Raw genomic sequence first — 19583 nt, forward strand, 5'->3', positions numbered from 1 at the left:
AAGTTTAAAAGTAATGTGAGTAGTGTAAAATATTCAAATACAGAAATGTATAAAGTTGAAAGTCTCATGTAATCTACACTATTCGAAGAAAGCCATTAGTAGACTTTTCTATGCATCATAAACACAAATTTTTAAGTGAGTTCACACTATACATTTTTCTATTGATAGTTTCACTTAATGTATCATGGCCATTTTCCCATGTCCATACACAATACATGTACTTTATTAATTTTAACAGACATGTAGATTTCCTTATATGGCTGAACCATATATTATTCAACAATCCTTTATGGATAAACACTTAGGTTTTCCTCTATATTTTTCTACCACGTAATTTTTATGCTTCTGTAGTAACTTAAACATTGTCACTTCTTGTTTCACTTTATCTTCTGGCATGGAAAATAAATTTCAGTGTGGCCATGACCTCTAGTTTAATAAATATTTGGATTTGTCAAGTTTTGATATTGGTAGATAGTATTTAGTCAGGGCTGACTCAATTTTAAACAATAGAAACCCAACTCAAAGTAACTTAAAGCAAAAAAGGGTATTTATTGGCTCACATAACTGAAAAGTCCATAGGGATAAACTAGCTTCAGGCACGGTTGGATCCAGGGGCATAAACATTGTCATCAGGACTCAAGTCTCTCCATCATTTGGCTCTGCTTTCCTTTGCACTGGCTTCATTCTCTGGCTCATTTGATAGGGTGGGCCCTGTTGGTTAGAACTTTTCATACTACAAAGTCAAGCAATCTCAGTAAAGAGAGCTCCTGAGCCTCTCCTCCACAGTTCAGTAAAACTCCTAGGGCTGAGTATCACTGGACCAGCTTGAATCACACGGCCATTCCAGAACCAATTACTATGGTGAAGGAGGTGGACCATGCTGATTGATCAGGTCTGAATTACATGTCCACCCAAGAAGCTTAAAGTTAGGCCAGACTGTTTGAACCATGTGGACTAGAAACAGGGAAGTGGTTCCAAGAAACATCAGAGTTGTTACAATGAGATGGAATGAATGCTGGTCAATCAAAAACAACTGATGCCAATGATAAGACCAGATACTAAAAAAGTTTAGTCTGTGTTCAGTAACAGCTGGCATTGTTACTTTCTTGACAATAAAAGAATTCTGAAAAAACGTCATGAGTAAGTTTGTCCTGTACTCAGGAAGCTTGTAATCCATTTGAATGGAATAATCATATCCAATAGCATACTTTGGATGATGCAATAAAGTTTCAATAAAAGTAAAACTCAGTGGCCATGAATCTGACAGCCCAACCATCTTGCTGACATGAAGCAGGACAACTAGCCTCCCACTGGCAAATAGTTCTGTGAGACTACTGAAGTCAGTGGTAAATTTTAAGTTCAGTGGAAAGCTCTTGTGTTTCTTTAGTCTTTCGCCAAGTTGAACTGGAACATTTCTGTCATCTCTGTATTATTGCAGAAGAGAGGAATGGACAGAGCTTGTAATCTGCTGTACTCCAGATTGGGTGGAAAGGATCTCAGGTGCTGAAAATGATCAAATATATATAGGCATAGAGGCTTACTCTGCATTAAAAACAAAACAAAACGAACAAACAAAAAGGCTGCTGGTCAAGGAGTACATAGCATGGTCCTTCCAGTTATGAATAGTAAGTCCTGGGGGCTGGGGGGGAGGTGAGGTGCAGGTTGCTTCTGTTCAAAATTCCCTGGTGGAACTGGGTGTAAGATAGGCTGATACCAGTTGTAGTCTTCTCAAGCACAGCCAGTCTGATTGCAACGTGTCAAAAAAGGCAGACGAGGGCTGAGTCAGGTAAACAGGTAAATAGAGTACCTTCAGCAGGGCTAGCCACACCAATAGCCAGGATGTGATCTGGAAGAATGGGCAGATTAATATCAAAGCTCTGTAAATTAGCTTTTACCCTGAGTCCTCCAGGGTTATTCCATAGGGTTGACTCTGGATACCATTTTCTGATCTTAAAGGGCCAGTCAGGAATAGCAGCTTTAATTTTCCTGTTTATCTGCCCAGGAACTTTCAGCTCAGTAGAAGGCTATATTCTCAATTCAGACTTGAGGTTCTGTTGAGGAGTCTATGCTACATCTGGGAATGACAAGGTTGGGAGAGCCAGATTCATCAAGGTTGGCCCTACTCTCTTTGGTAATCAAGTCTCCACCTTCTGAAACTCAGTCCATCTCTGAGAATCAGCTTAAAAACAAGGCCTTAGATTGGTGGGTGGTGCTGCTGAGACTTATATTGAGATCTGAAGCAGGGAGATAGTAAGTAAGATCCTAGGTTTCAGTTTTAGGCTTTCTGCATTTTCAACTATCAATTCTTATACACAGAGCATATTAGACTCTTGAACAGATGATCATCCTCACCTTAAGCCCCTCATTTTGACTGCATTTGACCGGATTAAAGGGAATGACTGGCAGTGTAGACCAATGTCTTTTTCTGTAATGTACAGGAGAAAGAGAAAATTGAGCTGATGTTTTGAAGGTAGTAGAAAAATGGAGTCTGTAGATAACTTCTTATTAACAAACAATAGTTGTATATACAAGCAGCTAGTCATTAGATTTTTTATTAGTTGAGGATGTGCAGGCCTTGTTTGATGATTTGTAGACAGAGTCATGTAATCAGGGTTAGTCTAAAGAGTAAGAGACAAAGATACAAAGAAATCATTCCCAACATTTAACCAGTGCATTCATTAAAGTAGTTGAGGACAGCTGCCCCTTAAGTAGACTGTGAAGTAAGAGAATGAGATTTTTCTCATGACAAAAATCGAAGTCTACTTGTTTGACATGATCTGGTCTGGGAGTTCATGAATTGAATCCATCCTGCAGAAACAGATAAAAGTGTCTTAATGCCTGAGAGTATCTCATAGCAAGGAATGAAGTCAGCCACTCTGAATCAGTGTAAAACAATATTGAGACAGATGAAATTCCATTAAAATATCCACAAGGACAAGACACTGTGGTCTTGTGACATTAGGAAGAAGCTGCAGGAAGCTCTTGAGTCTACTGATAAAATTCTTAGCTGCAGGCTTTGTAGATTTTTTTTCAAGTCAGTCTACATTTTCAGCAAAAAGGTAGATATGCAACTTGAGATGCCCAGCAAGCAAGCTCCATGGCCTGGTCAAAAGGTCTACCTCCAAATAATCCTAACACCTGTAGTTGATGGTACCTGACATCAAAAGGTCCAGCATAAAAGAACATCTCTCATTGGTTAGAAGAAAATCTTCCAAAGGGTCACATTTAAAATCACATACATCAGGGGCGCCTGGGTGGCGCAGTCGGTTGAGCGTCCGACTTCAGCCAGGTCACGATCTCGCGGTCCGTGAGTTCGAGCCCCGCGTCAGGCTCTGGGCTGATGGCTCAGGGCCTGGAGCCTGCTTCCGATTCTGTGTCTCCCTCTCTCTCTGCCCCTCCCCCATTCATGCTCTGTCTCTCTCTGTCCCAAAAATAAATAAATGTTGAAAAAAAAAAAATTTAAAAAAAAAAAAAAAAAAAAAAAAATCACATACATCAGAGGATGTTCAAAAATTGTCTCTTGTGGACCAGATGTTACCTGTAGTTAGAGCAGAATATTCATAATTTTGGAGCAGATATGCCAGTGATGGAGGAAATTTTGGTTTTTAAGGTTATTACCTCATTTATCCTGGAAACAGCAGTTAAACTGAATAAAAACCAAGGAGCAGTGTAACTGCCACTGGTTGAGTCATAGTGACTTGCAGTTTTGAGAATAACATGAATAACCAGGTACCTTTTTAGGTAATGTTGCCAGAATTTCAGTTCTGCTTTCATAGTTAATGGTTATCCCTTGCACACGAAGTAGAGTACCATGGCTGATGATGGGAGGTCCAATGTACAAGTTGGTCTTATATGGCCTCAACGAGGCATCATCAACTTTAGTACCAGCTTCAATACCTGGCGATTCAGGTATCCAAGGAGATCAAGACTTCAAAGTTATGTATTTCAAGTACCACTAGAGCATGTGGTGTTTGTGATAGAAGTTGGGTAAGGGAGTGTGTCAGTGTAGAGTACATATGCATTGCTCTCTAACTATATTGAATGCCAGGAATCACTCATTTGAAATCCATCTGGGGGTACAGGGCTGTTAATCTAGGTCCATTTGATACCACTTTCAGCCCACTTGACTACCCTGGGGTGGCAAAGATATGCCCATCTTCTTGCACTTTTCTGACTTTGCCCACAGTAAGCATTCCTAAGAATGTGCAGCATCGACTGAACATGGACTGGGTTGGGTAGAGGTACAGATCAGAATGCCATTCAGGTTGCACATGTTGTCTAGGGCAGTGGTTTTCAAACTGTGTTCTGAAGAATTCTAGGTGTTGTAAAGAAGTCTCCTTAGGGGTCACCATGGTGGTAAAGGAAGATGCTTGTGGCAGGTTTCAGGCCCCCCACTCCTGCTTCATCTACAGCAGCTTCTCTTTTATTCTGGGCTTCCACATAGTTTTCATTGAAAGGGCTTCATGGTCACAAAGCCTTTGGAAAACCAATGATCTAAGAATAAGTTGTTCACAAAATGCTGAAATACAAAAAATAGGTCACAGAAACCAGAAACTGTGAGCAAAGCCTGTGGTAAGCCAAGGTGTTTTCCTATTCATTCTTTCCTTAATACGGACCACATTACAGAATGATGAAGTTAACATTCAACTCTGCTATAAATTCTGATTGCCTCAAATTGGGTTTGTGACTATCAGTGAACAGGGCTATTGGTTTTAAGTGACAATAGCACTGGGATTTTTGCAGTCAGCATACAGCTGCAAAATGCTTTCATTTCTTTGCAAGTATTATCCCAAGTCCATGGCTAGATGACTTCTCTTCAAGATCTTTGAAGATCTCAATGGGCCACAACTCAAATTCTATGAAAATATTATTCTCCTCCCCCTTTTCTCCCACCATCCTTTTCCTCCTCCCTTCCCTTCCCAATCTCCTCACCCACCTGAGATACAATGCCCTTAAACTAGGTTTACAGCACAATTTTAGGGACAGGAAAATATGTTGTTAAATGTCATGGAATTCAACCAATTTGGGGGCAAAATAAACTTTTCCCCATTCTCTTCCCACATATCCCCACAAACCTTCTAGAGGTTCCTTTCACAGAAAATAAGAGGTAACGGTCAAGATTTAGGACTCTCAGATGATAAAGACATACAAATTCAAGCAGTTATTGATAAAAGTAAGAAAAGAGGGTGGTGGTTTCAAAGATTCCATTTACTCCTGAATCTTCAGGGCAATCAGGAAGCACTGGCTATACTGCTCCAAAGCAGTTTCTCTATTAAAAGGAATGCTCCCAAAAGAACAGTCTGTCCTTGATTAAACTTCCTACACACTAGGCTAAATATCTCAATGAGGCTCTTTGTTGCAAGTCTTCTGAGATCCTTTAATATGCTACACTCAATTGGGAAGGGAACACGTATTTTACCACCTTACAAGACTACACAAGCTCTACATATAGATGTTGTATGCATGCATCATATACATGCATACATACACATATGTGAACAGCACTGCTCTAAAGAAATGGACGATCCATTTTAAGTAAATTTTGAGGGACAGAAGACCTTAGATAAGATCTCAGTGTCCAAGAGTACTAATAAAACTTTTTTAAAAATTTTACAAAGAACAAAACATGAAAAGGGATTTCCAATCAGGCCATTTGGGAATGTGAGAAGACTATGTGAACAACGGATCTAGAAGTAGCTTTGTGTTTCATGTTGTGTAGTCTGTCAGATGACCATGTGCCATGTTGACTGGATAAATCTACCACTAAGGAGACAGTCTGCTCTTAAACCTTAGGGGTAGTGCCATAAAATTCTGGCTTAGATGGAGCCATCATAAAATTACACTTATGACATCCTGACTGACTGAGGGCACCAGATCAGGAAGTGGGAAACTTTTCTGGGGTTACCAAACTCCAGTCATTTTAACACTGCAGGTAAAGTAGAGGCTAAATTAATTCCATGGAGAGAACTGGACTGGGAGTCAGAAGGCCTGACCTTTATCACTTTGTAGCTATGTCACCTTGGATAACCTTTAAACTTCAATTTCCTCATTTGCAAAAAGAAGTTATAATCTATTGTGTTGTTTTGATAATTGAGATTTATGCATGTAAAAGTGCTTTGAAACTATAAAGTGCTATATAAACATAAGGGATTACCATGATAGGTTCTACCTGGATGTATCAAGAGGCCTTTTCTGGAATCTGATTGGAGCTTTGTGAGATGCTGTTAGATACGGGGATTCCTTGGTAGAATTTCTTACATTTGTGTGAAAAGTTCTGGTTCCTGAGTAATCCCAAAGATGCTGAGTTCACTGTGCCTTTGTTTTTATTCCAGTATCTGCTGGTCAGAATATCTGCTTTCTATTCAGTAGGCTACTACAGACTTGAAGTGGAAAAAGAATAGGGTCCCGTGATCTGGATAGGACCCTAGACACTTCACGAATTTCAATCATTTGAAATTGTGGGGTATGATCCAACGTCGTTCTTGAAAGATGTTACCATTCTTCAGTGTTGATAACTAAAAATCCCCTGGTCCAAATTTATTATGTGTCTCTGAAGGCTTTAATTGAAGAAACGAAATGCACACTCATGGAACAAACTGGGCCTTTTGCTGTGATAAAATAGCTTCAGCTATCTGGCTTGAATAGTTTGACTTCACTATAAAGGGCTGTGCTGAATCTGGGTAGAACAGGACAGGAGTGGAGATGAAGGCCACATCATGATGGTTGAATGCCTCTTGGATCACCATGGTCCACTGGAATGGTGTCTTCTTCAGCAGTAAGGTGAAGGAATCACCATGGGCAAAAATCCAGGTACCAGATCTATAGGCTGATGGAACAGTACAAGGAAGGTGGTCAGAAGGTCCAGGTGAACACTCAGCCATCAGGAGGCACAGGACTGGAAGGGATAGGAACAAAACAGGTAAGATAACAAATGCACAGAATTACAAACACAGGACTCCTAACACTAGAGTGGGTCTACTGTCAGGATTATCAGCTGCTGGATGGGTACTAATTCTCAGTAAGCCTAGCTAAAAAGCTGACAGATGGGAAAATGGGGAATAATAATAATTTTTTTTTAAAAAGCCTTCTGATTAACAATTAGTGATGATAAGAACAGAAACAGTTCTCTGTCAGGGACTGCTTCCTGACTCTTGAGAACAAACTGTCTTAGGAAAGCAGCAAACAAGGAACTGCCTTAAGTCTCATATTCTGGGGGAGTAATGTGACTGTATTCAGGCTGTTGGGCAGTGGTTGATGGGGGGGGAGGGGGAAGAAGTGGCTCCATGGATAGCACAAGAACTGAATTTAAATTTACATAGAACACGAACCTAGATTTTGTCCTTCTTCCTTTTCCAATGCCTTGCTCAAATTATTTCAGGACCTTGCGCTTTCAAAAGCTTTTACTTTCATTTTAACAAGATGCCATCTTGAGTGGTAGAGAATAAGGTACTTGGGAAATAAGGCACTGTTCTTTGCATCCTTCTGTTAAATACCCTATGCAACGTATCAGTTTCTCTTCCATGTTTGAGGGCTCCCTAAATCTTTTAAAACTTAGAATTAAAAAAAAGAAATACATGAAACACAGAAAGAAACATGGCCCATACTAGTGATCTTTTGCCTAATCAAGAGTAATTAGATAACCACACAGCAATTAAACAAATGCTTACTAAATGTTTATTCTGAGATAGCCTAGTCTCTAAATTACTCCTTTCTATGAAATGCTTCATTACATATAGCAGTATGTGCAGCAAAGACTCTTAAAACAAAGCCTTTGCTTTCAAGGGCTTACTATCTGGAAAGAGAGCAAATGCTTGCAAATGACTACGAGGTATGCTCTGCATAGAGAGCTAAAAGGTAAACAACATGATATAATACTCAAAAAAAAAAAAAAAGATAAAGTTAGGGAGACTCATGAAGAAGAGAATATCTGACTTGAATATTGAAGAAATGGCATTGTTCTGACAGGTGAAGAACCAGAGGAGAGCATTCCAGGGTAGAGAAGAGAGCATGAACGTAAGTGCAGAGATGTAAGAATAAGGCATTTTGGAAAATAGCAAGTACCGTAGTTCACTTTGGATGGAGCGTCACTAGAACTTGCAATGAAGCTCTGGCAGAGACTCAGGTCTTCAAATTCCCAGTAATAGCGCTGGTGGCAGTGCTTGCTCCATTGTTGTCTCTTCTCAAATCAAGGTCAACAGCCCCCAGATTCAAAAACAAGTATGTTCAGCTCCAGAGTCCCTGTCACATCCTGACAAGCTCTTCAGGTCCCAGGTGCAGTTCTTGAAAATCTGGAAATCTGGAGTCCATGCCGTGGCTACACAGAAAAGCATCTGCTGCAGCTAGTGCAGAACACTGTAGTGAAATCTTTTCGGCCTCCTATCCTGGACATCTCATGTTTTGTTACAGAATTTCAAGCTTTGAGTTCCAGTTGTTTTTTTTTCCTCTTTTCTCCTGAGGAAAGCATCTTATAAGATCACCACAGTCTTAAGATTCTTTTGAGGTACATCCAGATAACAACAAAGGAGCTAAAAGACCAACACATTTTTCTCTACAACAGTCCTTTCTCTGGAAGTGAGATCATTTGTCTCTGCCCTTTACGTAAAAGGAATAGTCAATTGATTTTCTCAGACATTTGTATGAAATAACAAAACAGGTGAACACCTAACCAGACGAAATACACTTATATGTATTTATGTTCACTTGCTTAGAGCTGTACCACTGGTAAGCACCACTCCACAAAGAGAAAATGTTTGAAATACAACTGTTCAAACATTTCTATAGTGTTTGCTGGATAACGGCCTGGAATTTGATAAAAGCAGCTGACAATTAACAAAGAAGCAATAACTGGCATCTTGGCCATCTTAGTAACACACTTGCAAGCAAATAGAATACAAAGCAGGCCAGGAAAAAAGTAAGCACTGAAACACTTCCAAATCTACTGATTTTGAAGTTCAGCCAAAGTCATAACAAAATTTCAGAGAATGCTAACCTTCAATTAATAAAGATAAGCCCCCAAACATCTTCAAGAATTCCATGCCTGGTTTAGTCTGTTCCAGTGAGCCAGCTTGCTAAAAATCCACCTGCACCATTAATTAGCTGGACTCGGCAGCACCATTTAAAAATAAGCCTGCTCACTACCAACCGCAGAGACTAAAGATATACAATAGAAGCAAGTAATGGATGGGAACCATGGTCGTGGAAAATGGTCAATGAAAGGGAAAGGTAGTCAGGCACCAGTATAAGCAGCAGAAAAACAAGAGTTGCTGGGCCAAGGATTAAATAGGTTTCTCGATAGTAGGGAACACATCCATTTCTAGTTTCAGCTGCTTTATATTGGGTGCCATAAACCATACCATACACGTCAGCCAGCGTTCAGGCACCCCATGGTAAAAGGAAAGGACTCAGAATAGAAGCCAAGCAGTGGAGTGTTGTTACCCCAAATATCCATTATGCATAGAAACAGCTCACATATCCCAGGGATCCTAACAGGGGCTTCAAATCGGTTGTGAAGGGTCCCAAATGACATCTAGGCCTCAGTTTCCTCCTCGTGGCATTACGGAATTGTAGTTCTTAACTCTTCTGGGTCACAGCCCCCTTTTGAAAACTTGCTGGCGATGGATCCTCATTCCCCCAAATGCACACTCCCACTATTTCTGCATACAATTTCGGGGGAACTTGGGGGCTTCCAACTCCAATCCAAGGTTCCCAGGTTCAAAATCCAAGAACTGGGCAATTGCTAACTTTTCTTACAACTCAAAAAAAACCCCATTACAAACAATAATCATCCCTTACGTACACCGACGCTTTATAGTTTACAAAGCGCTTTCAACCCTACAAACATTGATAGGCAGAGGAGGAAACTGAGGCGCTGACAAATTACAGAGTGATTTGCCTAAAGTCACTCGGCCAGCTGGTGGCTAGGCCCGGAAGCAAACCCAGCTCTTCCGACTCCGGGGCTTGTCTCCCCGCCCCGGAGCTGCCGCCAAAGCTCCCCCCCCTCACTAAGGGGGCATGAGGAGGAAAAGACAAAGTAGAAAGCCCACCACCAACCATCCCCCAGCCCCTTCTTGCCCCCCCAACTGGGTCCTTGCAGGCCCCGAAGGGTGGCGCCAGGCCTCCACGCCGGCCCCGGCCACCCCCGCCTCCCCGGCCGCGCCAAATCCCGCCGCCGCCGCCTCCCCGGGAGCGGGGCGGAGCAGCTGCCCGCCGCCGCCAACCACCCGGACGACTCCTCGTCGAATCGCAAACGCATAGGCCGCCGCCCGAGTTCTGCGTACGAGAAGAAAGACGCGGCGCGAGCGCCAACGGCCACCGGGCGCGCGCCGCGGCGGCCGGGCCTGCGCCCCAAGAGCTGGATGCCAGAGCAGGAGAAAGAGCCGCCAACCGATCGCTCGATCGACCGCGCGCCCGCTCCTTCGCCCTACCAGACCGGGGAGGGGGGGAGGGCGCGCCAGGGCGTCTTCGAGTTAGGGGCCTGACTCCCCGGCGACGAGACAAGATGGCTCCTCCGGTCCGCGCCGCAGCTACCGTCCCGGCTGCGTCGCTCGGCCCGCCCCCGGTACTGTTTCTTTAAATGGCGGAGAGGGTCATGAAAGCAGGAAGAGAGGCGCGCGCTCTCACGTGACAGGGGCGGGCCCGGCTAACAAGATCCGGTCACGTGGAGACACGCTACCCACCAATCAGGAGGCGTCGCATCAGGGCGGGGGCGGGAGGAGCTGTGGCTCTGTGATTGGCCTAATGCACCGCGGAGGCCTCGGGGGCTTGGGGCGTCGGGGAGTGCGCGAGGTGGCTCGGGTTGTGTGCTCTAGCGGAGACAAAGCAGTGGCAGAGGTGGCTGTGGCGGCTGCGGCAGCGGCGGCAGAACACCTATAAACAACGAATTCTGTGGTGTTGAGTCCTGTCATCTCATCCAGCGCGGCGCGTGGGCGGCTGGTCTCGCGGCGGCGGCGGCAGCGGCGGAGGCGGAGGCAGCACATGGTTCCAAGAGCGCGCTGCGGTTGTTGGGTTCCAATTCCGTGGGGAGGGACAAAGGCAGCTTTGAGCACCCGGCAACGCCGGGTCGGGTGCTGCGCTCGCCACCCTGCCCTCGATCCGGGCCTTGAAAGCTGGGACTAACTCCTCTCTGTGAGGAGGAGGAGGCGGCGGCCTCGGGACTGAGGCCCTGGAAGGGCTTGAGAGCCGGAGGCCTCTGTCTGAGGGAAGTGGGGGAGGGGCGCTGCCCGCCTGAGGTGATTTGGGCGGGTCAATTCTGAGGCGTTTTTGTGGGTCATTGTGAGGTAATTTGACCCACTACCCTGAGGAGATTGCGACGGGACCACAAGCTAGGTCTGTTCTGGGCTTTCGAAACGGAAATCGCCGTCAGCGATTAGGAGACTTCAGTTGGGAGGTGGTGAAGCGGGAACTAACGCCATATGCACTCAGTCGACTTCGTGGCCGCCAGCCTGGGGCCTCTTTAAGAATCACAGGATCTTTGGTGAAGACATGGGTGGCTGTCCAGTTTTATGACAGAAGTTGGTAGCTTTCCGGATTGATAAATTTCCTGGCCGGAAATTTAGAGGAACAAAAAAGCTCGAAGAACGTGAAGATGGAGCAGTAATAAAACCTCTCAAGTCCAATACTGTCTACTCCAAGACCGTCCACATTCGACTCCTTGAACTATCGCAACTTAAACTAAAGCTTAAGACTACAAATCTATGACATAGTTTTTTTCAGAATATTACATCATAGTCATTACGAAGATAAAAAAGCTTGGAGAGATCAATTGTAGTTTTAGACATCTCTTTCAATATATTTTGGATAGACACCAGTTAACCTTGTTTAACAGTAAGGAGCACAGACTTAACCAAACCTTTACTGGGAGGAATCCTGGAAAATCTATTCCATTATAAAGTTATAGTTCCCAGTTAGTGGGTGAAGGACTGGAGACCTCACCGCACTCATGGCTTTCACAAATTACAGCAGTCTGAATCGAGCTCAGCTAACCTTTGAATATCTACATACAAATTCGTAAGTATCCTTTAGGTGCCACTGAGGTCACTGATAACTCATTCCTTGATAATACGAAAATCATTTTCCCAGAAAATTCTGCTTTTTTTACTTTTTGGGATGTATCACTGGATGAGTCTTGAGCTCTGTATTGAAGAACTGAGATAAGTGAGATATTTGTTGCTAATCCAGAAGAATACGATCTTCATTTGTTGGATCAAAATTTATTTGATCAAATGCAAATTTTAGTTATTTGAAGTCAATATATTGAGGTGTTTGATTCAAGTGTTTGATAGGAATCAAACAAGTGCTGTTCTTTGGATCCGCAGGAGTTGGACTATTCTCATATCAACTTTCTTTTTAGCGACAACAGCCAAAACAGTTGGGTTATAACAAGTCTTTTTTTTCCTAACAAGAAAAAGAAAAGAATGAAGATCTTTAAATGACAACTTGTGAGAAGAAATTACTAATTTTTGTTTTCAGCAAACAGTTGGCCTTATCTTCCTGGGCAATTCGTCCCTAATTCCAATGAAATTTTTATGTGCTAGGCAGAAAATAGCAACTTGTTTAAACCCATAATTTAAGTAGCCTTTCCCCAAAATGTGTGCAAATCACAGAACACATATGGTGTTTATGTTCGAGCTCATGAGGAGATTATCATTATTCCGTGTTGATCTGGAATGTTTCAGGGTTAACTGTTAATGCCACCCTCTTGGAAGTAATTCAGTGGGGTCATAACTACTTAGTGTTCTAATACATTCATTCATCACTTTTGAGATGAAGGTAAGTATTCTACCATTTTAGTATCTGCAGAGGTGATGAGCAGCTACATGAATGGCTCAGAGATCTGAAGAACCGCTTTGAGGGTTGAGATGATATAGACTTCAAACATCTAGTAACAGTAAAATAATTTTTAGCTTTTTATGGGAAAGGGCAACATGTTATGACGTCTGTAATTTTTTTTTTGCTTTTTTTCCTATCAAGGAAATAAAAATTTTGAGTAGTGAATTGCCAAATGGTGATAGTCTGGTTTTATTTTTTGTTTAGGAAGCTTATTAGTGAACTAGAACTGGTTTTAGAGTAGGTACTGTAGAGCCTGAGAGGCGAAGTCTCATGCTACGGAAGATGAATCTGAAGCCCACTTAGATAGGTTGGTGATGCTTATTTAGCTAATTAATAACGTCTTGGGCAAGACCCTCAGTATCCTTTTTTATATTTGAATTGTGTTTAAGAACAAGCATTTGAAGGCCACTTAGATGTTCACCGGTGATTGTATTTAATAATTGGTTACTTCAGTTCTGAATTGTGGAATGAGGGGCCAAATTTGGAATGACAAGACTATATGATAATCTTGGAAGAGCTTCCCCAAAGACTTTTTTGATAATAATAGTAACAACAGTTAATTGCTTCTTGCCAGTCACTTTTAAACGTGTAAAATAATCCTTATAGTAACCTTGCTGGAGTAAGGATTATTCCTATTTTGCATTTGAGGAAACTGGGCTCAGAGTAACATGCCAGAAGTTACACATCTGCTAAGTGGCAGGTTTAAGGCATCAAGATTTAAGGCAATAAGTTTTACCTGGCTATAATGGTTAGTGTTTTTAGCTATCAGGCAGTACTAACTCTAGTCGAGTATACTTTTAAGGGCTTGTTTTCTTATAAAGCAAAGGGTTTACTTCCTACTTTGAAAGTCTATTCAATTTTAGTTTATCTCAATTTTTTTAATTTGAGGTTCTGGAATACTCTTATATTGCCATTTTATGACTTATTAACAATAGGTGAACAGAGCTAAGGTATAGAATAAAATTCTAGTTAAGTCACTTGTTTAAAATACAACTGGAGAATTCTCTGTGAATTTGACTTTCCCATATTGAGTTGGAACCACCTGCTTGCATGAACATTTGAGGGTTGAATGTATCATTTTGGAAGCTCTAGATTTTTTAATCTGGATCACACCTTTGAAGTTGTATACTTTAGGATGTATCTAATCCTGCCAGAAGAAAATATGAACCCTGGAATACCAAGATAAGTTGGTTTGTAACCAGTTTGAAGATTTATTTATTTATTCATTTCTAGAGGAAACAAATGTTTAAATTTTCCTAAGCCGTGACTTGTTACTCGTTATGATGGTAGATGGATCTTCTCTGTGTTAAGTGATGCAAGGTCACCTTCAGAAATGGGAAGATTTTTCTTCGATTACCTTCTCCTTTGTTCTGTTACAATTTTTAAAACACAAAACCATTATAGAGTGTCTGACATCTGCAATATTGCCATATTGTGAATTATGTAAGGTATGACCCTTTGCTTACCTCCCGTGTAACATAGACTTGCAGGTGGAACACAGGCAGACTAGAAAGATAGAAATCAGTGTGGTGCAATGGAGAGAGCATGCATAGGCTTGGGAGCCAGCCAGGCTTGGATTTGACTGCTTCCTGGTTGAGTTTTTGGGCAGATTGATTTCCCTGAGCCTCTGTTTCTTCATCTATAAAATGGAGCTAATCTGACAGTGTTTATGAGGAGTATGTTAAATAATGTTTATAAAGTAATTAGCTCATACATGGTACATGATGATCATTGAATAGATGGTGATTATTGTTTATTCAGTGTATGATTTATATAAACCACAAGTTGGTCAATATGGTAGCAAGTTGCTGTTTGGTGGTATTCATTAGACAGGTACATTCTTAGGAGCATTTACTGGAGACAGTAAACATCTGTCTTGAATTTTTTTTTTTTTTTTTTTTTGGTATGATGTCTGTGGTAAGTGTTGATGGTTATTGGTTACGTCAGCATTAAGGTTTAAAGCAGGCCTGTGAAATTTTCATAACATGAAAGTCTTAGTCTTGGTTATTTTCTTTTAATACTGGGTGTTGCAATTACGAAATGATAAGAGTTTTTGAATAAAAGGAGTTTTATACAGTTACTGGTCTTTAGTGGTGGGTTTTGTGACTGTTAGTAAAAAGTTCATGGCAATCTAGGTGCTAGATTCCAGATATAGTGATGGTAGTGATGTTCCTTTGTGACAAGATGCGTGTCTTATGTCACTGTTTGCAGTACTGCTAAGTGGTCTGAGAGAGCAGGATGCTTAAGTATAAGATGACTGCTTTCCATGTCTTTTCCTCTTGGCACGTTTGATAAATTATCTTGGCCATATGATACTTTGGTTTGTTTTATTTATATATATAGTGAATGAACATAGAGGAACCTGTCACCTCTAGAGACTTAATAGTTTTGGGGACTTACAATCCTGTTGAAATGTGGGTTCACGCTCTAAATATATTAAAGCTATTTGAATGTAAAAATTGTTGCTCTAGTTTCTCAGCTTTATTTTCTAGCAGTTAAGGCAATTAACTGTTGTCAACATCTCCAAGAACACAGCAGAAGCTATCACTGTATGATAGACTTGTGGATAATCTATTGGTTTAAATTCAGGCTGAATATAAATAGGGACAGCATATTCCTTATGTAATGAGTAGATTTACCCGTGAATTTGTCACTGGAAATGCTGAGCTGCAAAACTATTTTGATCATGGCACAAATGGCATAAAAGCCAAGATCACTTGAAAGTGAGAGTTTGTTAAAAATCCTTGTCTTTTTCCAGATGGTTGACCTTTCTTTGATAACATGCAAAGAATCTTTACATCTGTGAAAATAATTTTCTTTGATACTTGCTCAGATATCTGTTTCAAATGCTAGCAAGCAATGAGTGTGCCTCTTTGAATATTATTTGAAAAAAGGAGAGAACTTACGCAGTCAGTATGTTTTTGATTCTTCTGATTTTAAAAAACATTTAGAACTCTGATTTTAGAATTTGTTAGTAGGACCCATTAATCAATCAGTTGAAGGTCTGGAGAAGAGATGTGCGTTGTCTCTGACTTTCCCAACAGTTGTCACAAAAGGCGCCTTTTGTGATGTGTCAGTATACATCACAATAATATCCCTTAGCTACACTTTTTAAATTTTATTCTTATTTTTTTAATGTTTATTTTTGAGAGGGAGAGAGCACACGTGTGTGTGAGCGGAGGAGGAGCAGAGAGAGGGAGACACAGAATCCAAAGCAGGCTCCAGGCTCTGAGCTGTCAGCACAGAGCCTGACATGGGGCTCAAACTCATGGACCATGAGATCATGACCTGAGCCGAAGTCAGATGCTTAACTGACTGAGCCACCCAGGAGCTCTCACTTTATTTATTTATTTTTTTAAATGTCTATTTATTTTGAGAGGGAATGTGTGTGTGTGTGTGCACACAAGCTAGTCAGGGGAGGAGTAGAGAGAGAGGGAGAAAGAGGATCCCGAGCAGGCTCCGTGCTGTCAGCACAGAGCCCAATGTAGGGCTCAATCCCATGAACCATGAGATCATGACCTGAGCTCAAGAGTCTGACACTTAACTGACTGAGCCACCCAAGTGCCCCTCCCTTGGTTACATTTTAAAGATATTTGTTAGCTTGTCTGAAATAGTTACGTGTGGAACAGCACTGATACTATGTGGAACAACAAAAGCCATTTGGAATGTTTTCTTTAAATTCTAAATATACAAGGCACATTTCTAAACATCGTGTAGAAAGCAGTGAAAACTTAGCCAGAGATACTTTGTCCTTGCCCTATTGAGATCTTCTTGAATTCTGAATGTCTCTCATTTTCATGTGAAGCAGTTTTCATGTGAAGCAATCAGAAATATGTATTGCTCGTGGATGGAACTGGAGAGTGTGATGCTAAGTGAAATAAGCCATACAGAGAAAGACAGATACCATATGGTTTCACTCTTATGTGGATCCTGAGAAACTCAACAGAAACCCATGGAGGAGGGGAAGGAAAAAAAAAAAAAGAGGTTAGAGTGGGAGACAGCCAAAGCATAAGAGACTGTTAAAAACTGAGAACTGAGGGTTGATGGGGGGTGGGAGGGAGGGGAGGGTGGGTGATGGGTATTGAGGAGGGCACCTTTTGGAATGAGCACTGGGTGTTGTATGGAAACCAATTTGTCAATAAATTTCATATAAAAAAAAAAAAGAAAAAAAAGAAATATGTATTGCTGAGAAGCAGTCACCATTTCTTTTTTTTAATTTTTTTTTAATGTTTATTCATTTTTGAGAGAGAGAGAGAGAGAGAGGCAGCGAGCAAGCAAGGGAGGGGCAGAGAGAGAGAGAGAGCCACAGAATCCTAAACAGGCTCTAGGCTCTGAGCTGTCAGCATAGAGCCTGATGTGGAGCTTGAACTCACAAACTGCGAGGTCATGACCTGAGCTGACGCCTAATCGACTGAGCCACCCAGGTGCCCCTATGGTCACCATTTCTGTTTGTGATTTCTTTGCCCTGATAGTAAAGGGTATTAGAGTAAGTTTTGAAGACTATTCATATTCACTGTTTTCACTACCAAAGGCCAGTTCTTCATTCTTTGATGTATTCCAAGGATTCCTGCATATAAATTGTAGTCCATTCTTATGGTTGTTCTGTTTGTTTGTTTGTTTGGGTTTTTTTGGTTTACAGGAGTTTTATTTCTGAATTTCCTTGACTATATTAAAGTATAACTTTTTATTGAAATAAGTATTGCAATAGAATTTGTTATTTTATATAACAATCCTCAAAATTAAAAAAAATTTTGAGGATGGAGAGTAATTCACTTTGTTAAGTTTTTAGCTACTTCTATTCAGACAGGAAAATGACTGAAAGCTTGAGAGCAAATGTTAGATTCACTTTTAAATTATATTACCTTTAGTAAATCACCTTTAATTTTCTAACATTTCTCTCTATTTCTTTAGTGTAGTAATCTACAGAATACTTCTTTGTTTCTTCAGATGATAACTTGAAGAATTTGAGATGATTCTAGAAACTTAAATATTTTTAATTAAAGACACATATGTTTTATGCAGGTGTTTTTTTCATAGAAATTGTTTTTCTTTAAAAAAAATTTTTTTAATGGTTATTTAGTTTAGAGAGAGACAGAGCGCCAGTGGGGGAGGGGCAGAGAGAGAGGGAGACACAGAGTCCTAAGCAGGCTCCAGGCTCTGAGCTGTCAGCACAGCCCAATGGCAGGGCTCAAACCCATGAGCATCAAGATCACGATCTGAGCTGATGTCTGATGCTTAACTGACTGAGCCACCCAGGTGCCCCTGAAATTGTTTTTCTTTTCATGTAAAATAATTAAGGATTGGATTTTGGTCAGAAGAATTTGAACTCTATTTTCTAAGTGAATTGGAGATAAATTTCTACTTTTTACTAAGACCTATTTATTGATGCCATCTTGGATTAGCAACAGATATAATCACTGATCTCATGGGGGAAAAGTTCTTCCTAAAATTCCAATATTTTTTTTCTTTTAGTAACAGTTTTAATTCAAAATTTGTAGTTGTAAAAATTTGTGGGTTTACTTGAGGGGAAACCAGGGTTTCTGGACAGTTCAGCTTTGGGTGTTTATTTTATAAGCAAATATTTTATAATTTGTTTTAAGTTTTACATGATATAGTAAGTGATCAGAGATCCTGGACACTGGTTGTTTAATTTTGGTATATTTCATTCTAAATTTTTAGAAATTTTCACTTTAATGGCTACAAGTTATACCAAAAAAAAAATCAATGGGTATAATTTGTGTATTTTTGAAAAATTGATGATGGTAATGTACTTAGGTTAATGATTTTACATTTTCTTTAATCAAAAGTCAAGGTTTCTAGGGGGACGCATTTTACTCATACCTATAAGAGGACTATTATGGAAAATATCACAAAGAGAGTATAAGTGGAGAAGTAATTTAAGGATGCATCTTAGGCACACATATTTATTGAGTTATGAATAATAATGGTAATTGTGTATTTATCTAACCCAACTTTGAGCAGCCTCCTGGAAGAGAGATGACCTTGAAGGGGCTAACAGGGACCTTAGGAAGAACACACCACGCTATTGTCCTCCTAAGAGGAATTGTTCAACAGGGTCTTGGATTCCCTTCTTTAATGTGGAGAAAGCTGTTTTTGGCTAGAATTGGAAAGTCAGGAAATAGATTATCCTCTCCTTTCTCCTCACTTCCAAATGGAATATTTTGCTTATAAACTGCACAAAAGCAAATGGGTTTTCTTCTTTTACCAATAGATAACACATAAGTACTGATAAAGCAGAATGTTAGCAAGTCACCCATTGAGCATGCTTAGAGATATGCGGAAACTGATAGCTGGTTAAGGCAATGAAAAATAAAATACAGACATTTTTTCTAGACAGAACATGAGTAGTGGAAAATGCTGCTTTTAAAATAGTATATACACATAGGAATCTTAATGCTTCAGAGTGGGTTTCTTAACATAGTAAGAATAGACATGAGTAGACAGCAAGATTTAATAGATTAACATTTGAGGGGGCTTAGCAACTCTTAAAGGTTTCGAGTTGTGGGGAAATTTCAGTAGTGTAAAGTGACAATGCAAATGGCAATTTTAGATTTTCTAAAAACTTTAATATTTTATAACCTTGACTTATTAGGTGTCATAGTTCAATTCTGTAATTCTTTTGCTGATTCTTAGTATTTATCATTTCAGAACTACTCATGAATTCTTGTTTGGTGCTCTTGCTGAACTGGTTGATAATGCAAGGTATGTAGTCTTTTAGGCATACAAGCTGTGCT

At 40.6% G+C, this 19583-nt stretch overlaps 2 protein-coding genes and 1 long non-coding RNA gene across 7 annotated transcripts in view; 1 reads left to right on the forward strand and 2 right to left on the reverse strand.

Moving 5' to 3' along the window:
- Positions 1 to 529: 529 nt before the first annotated feature.
- LOC125149093 (uncharacterized) lies at positions 530 to 3239 on the reverse strand. The gene is made up of 2 exons (XR_007145805.1): positions 2353 to 3239; positions 530 to 1846 (listed from the first exon to the last, which is right to left on the reverse strand). It is a non-coding gene; the product is annotated as an uncharacterized LOC125149093 (long non-coding RNA).
- A 2839-nt stretch (positions 3240 to 6078) lies between these two features.
- Positions 6079 to 10466, reverse strand: TUG1 (taurine up-regulated 1; the record flags this gene model as incomplete). The annotated part of the gene is made up of 2 exons (XM_047828291.1): positions 6079 to 6895; positions 8062 to 10466. A coding segment is annotated over one exon (465 nt), but the record flags the coding sequence as incomplete, so codon positions are not given.
- A 272-nt stretch (positions 10467 to 10738) lies between these two features.
- Positions 10739 to 19583, forward strand: part of MORC2 (MORC family CW-type zinc finger 2) — a 40952-nt gene continuing 32107 nt past the window's right edge. For 4 of the 5 annotated variants that reach the window (XM_047827705.1, XM_047827706.1, XM_047827707.1 and 1 more), the window contains exons 1-2: positions 10739 to 12006; positions 19498 to 19551. In XM_047827705.1, the coding sequence (XP_047683661.1) occupies positions 11939 to 12006; positions 19498 to 19551 (122 nt within the window). In that variant the 5' untranslated portion in view covers positions 10739 to 11938. The remainder of the gene's footprint in view (positions 12007 to 19497; positions 19552 to 19583) is intronic. The other variant, XM_047827708.1, reaches the window with a different exon arrangement.

The sequence above is a fragment of the Prionailurus viverrinus genome, chromosome D3 (genome assembly GCF_022837055.1).
Source record: "Prionailurus viverrinus isolate Anna chromosome D3, UM_Priviv_1.0, whole genome shotgun sequence".
In the NCBI taxonomy this organism is placed as follows: Eukaryota; Metazoa; Chordata; class Mammalia; order Carnivora; family Felidae; genus Prionailurus; species Prionailurus viverrinus.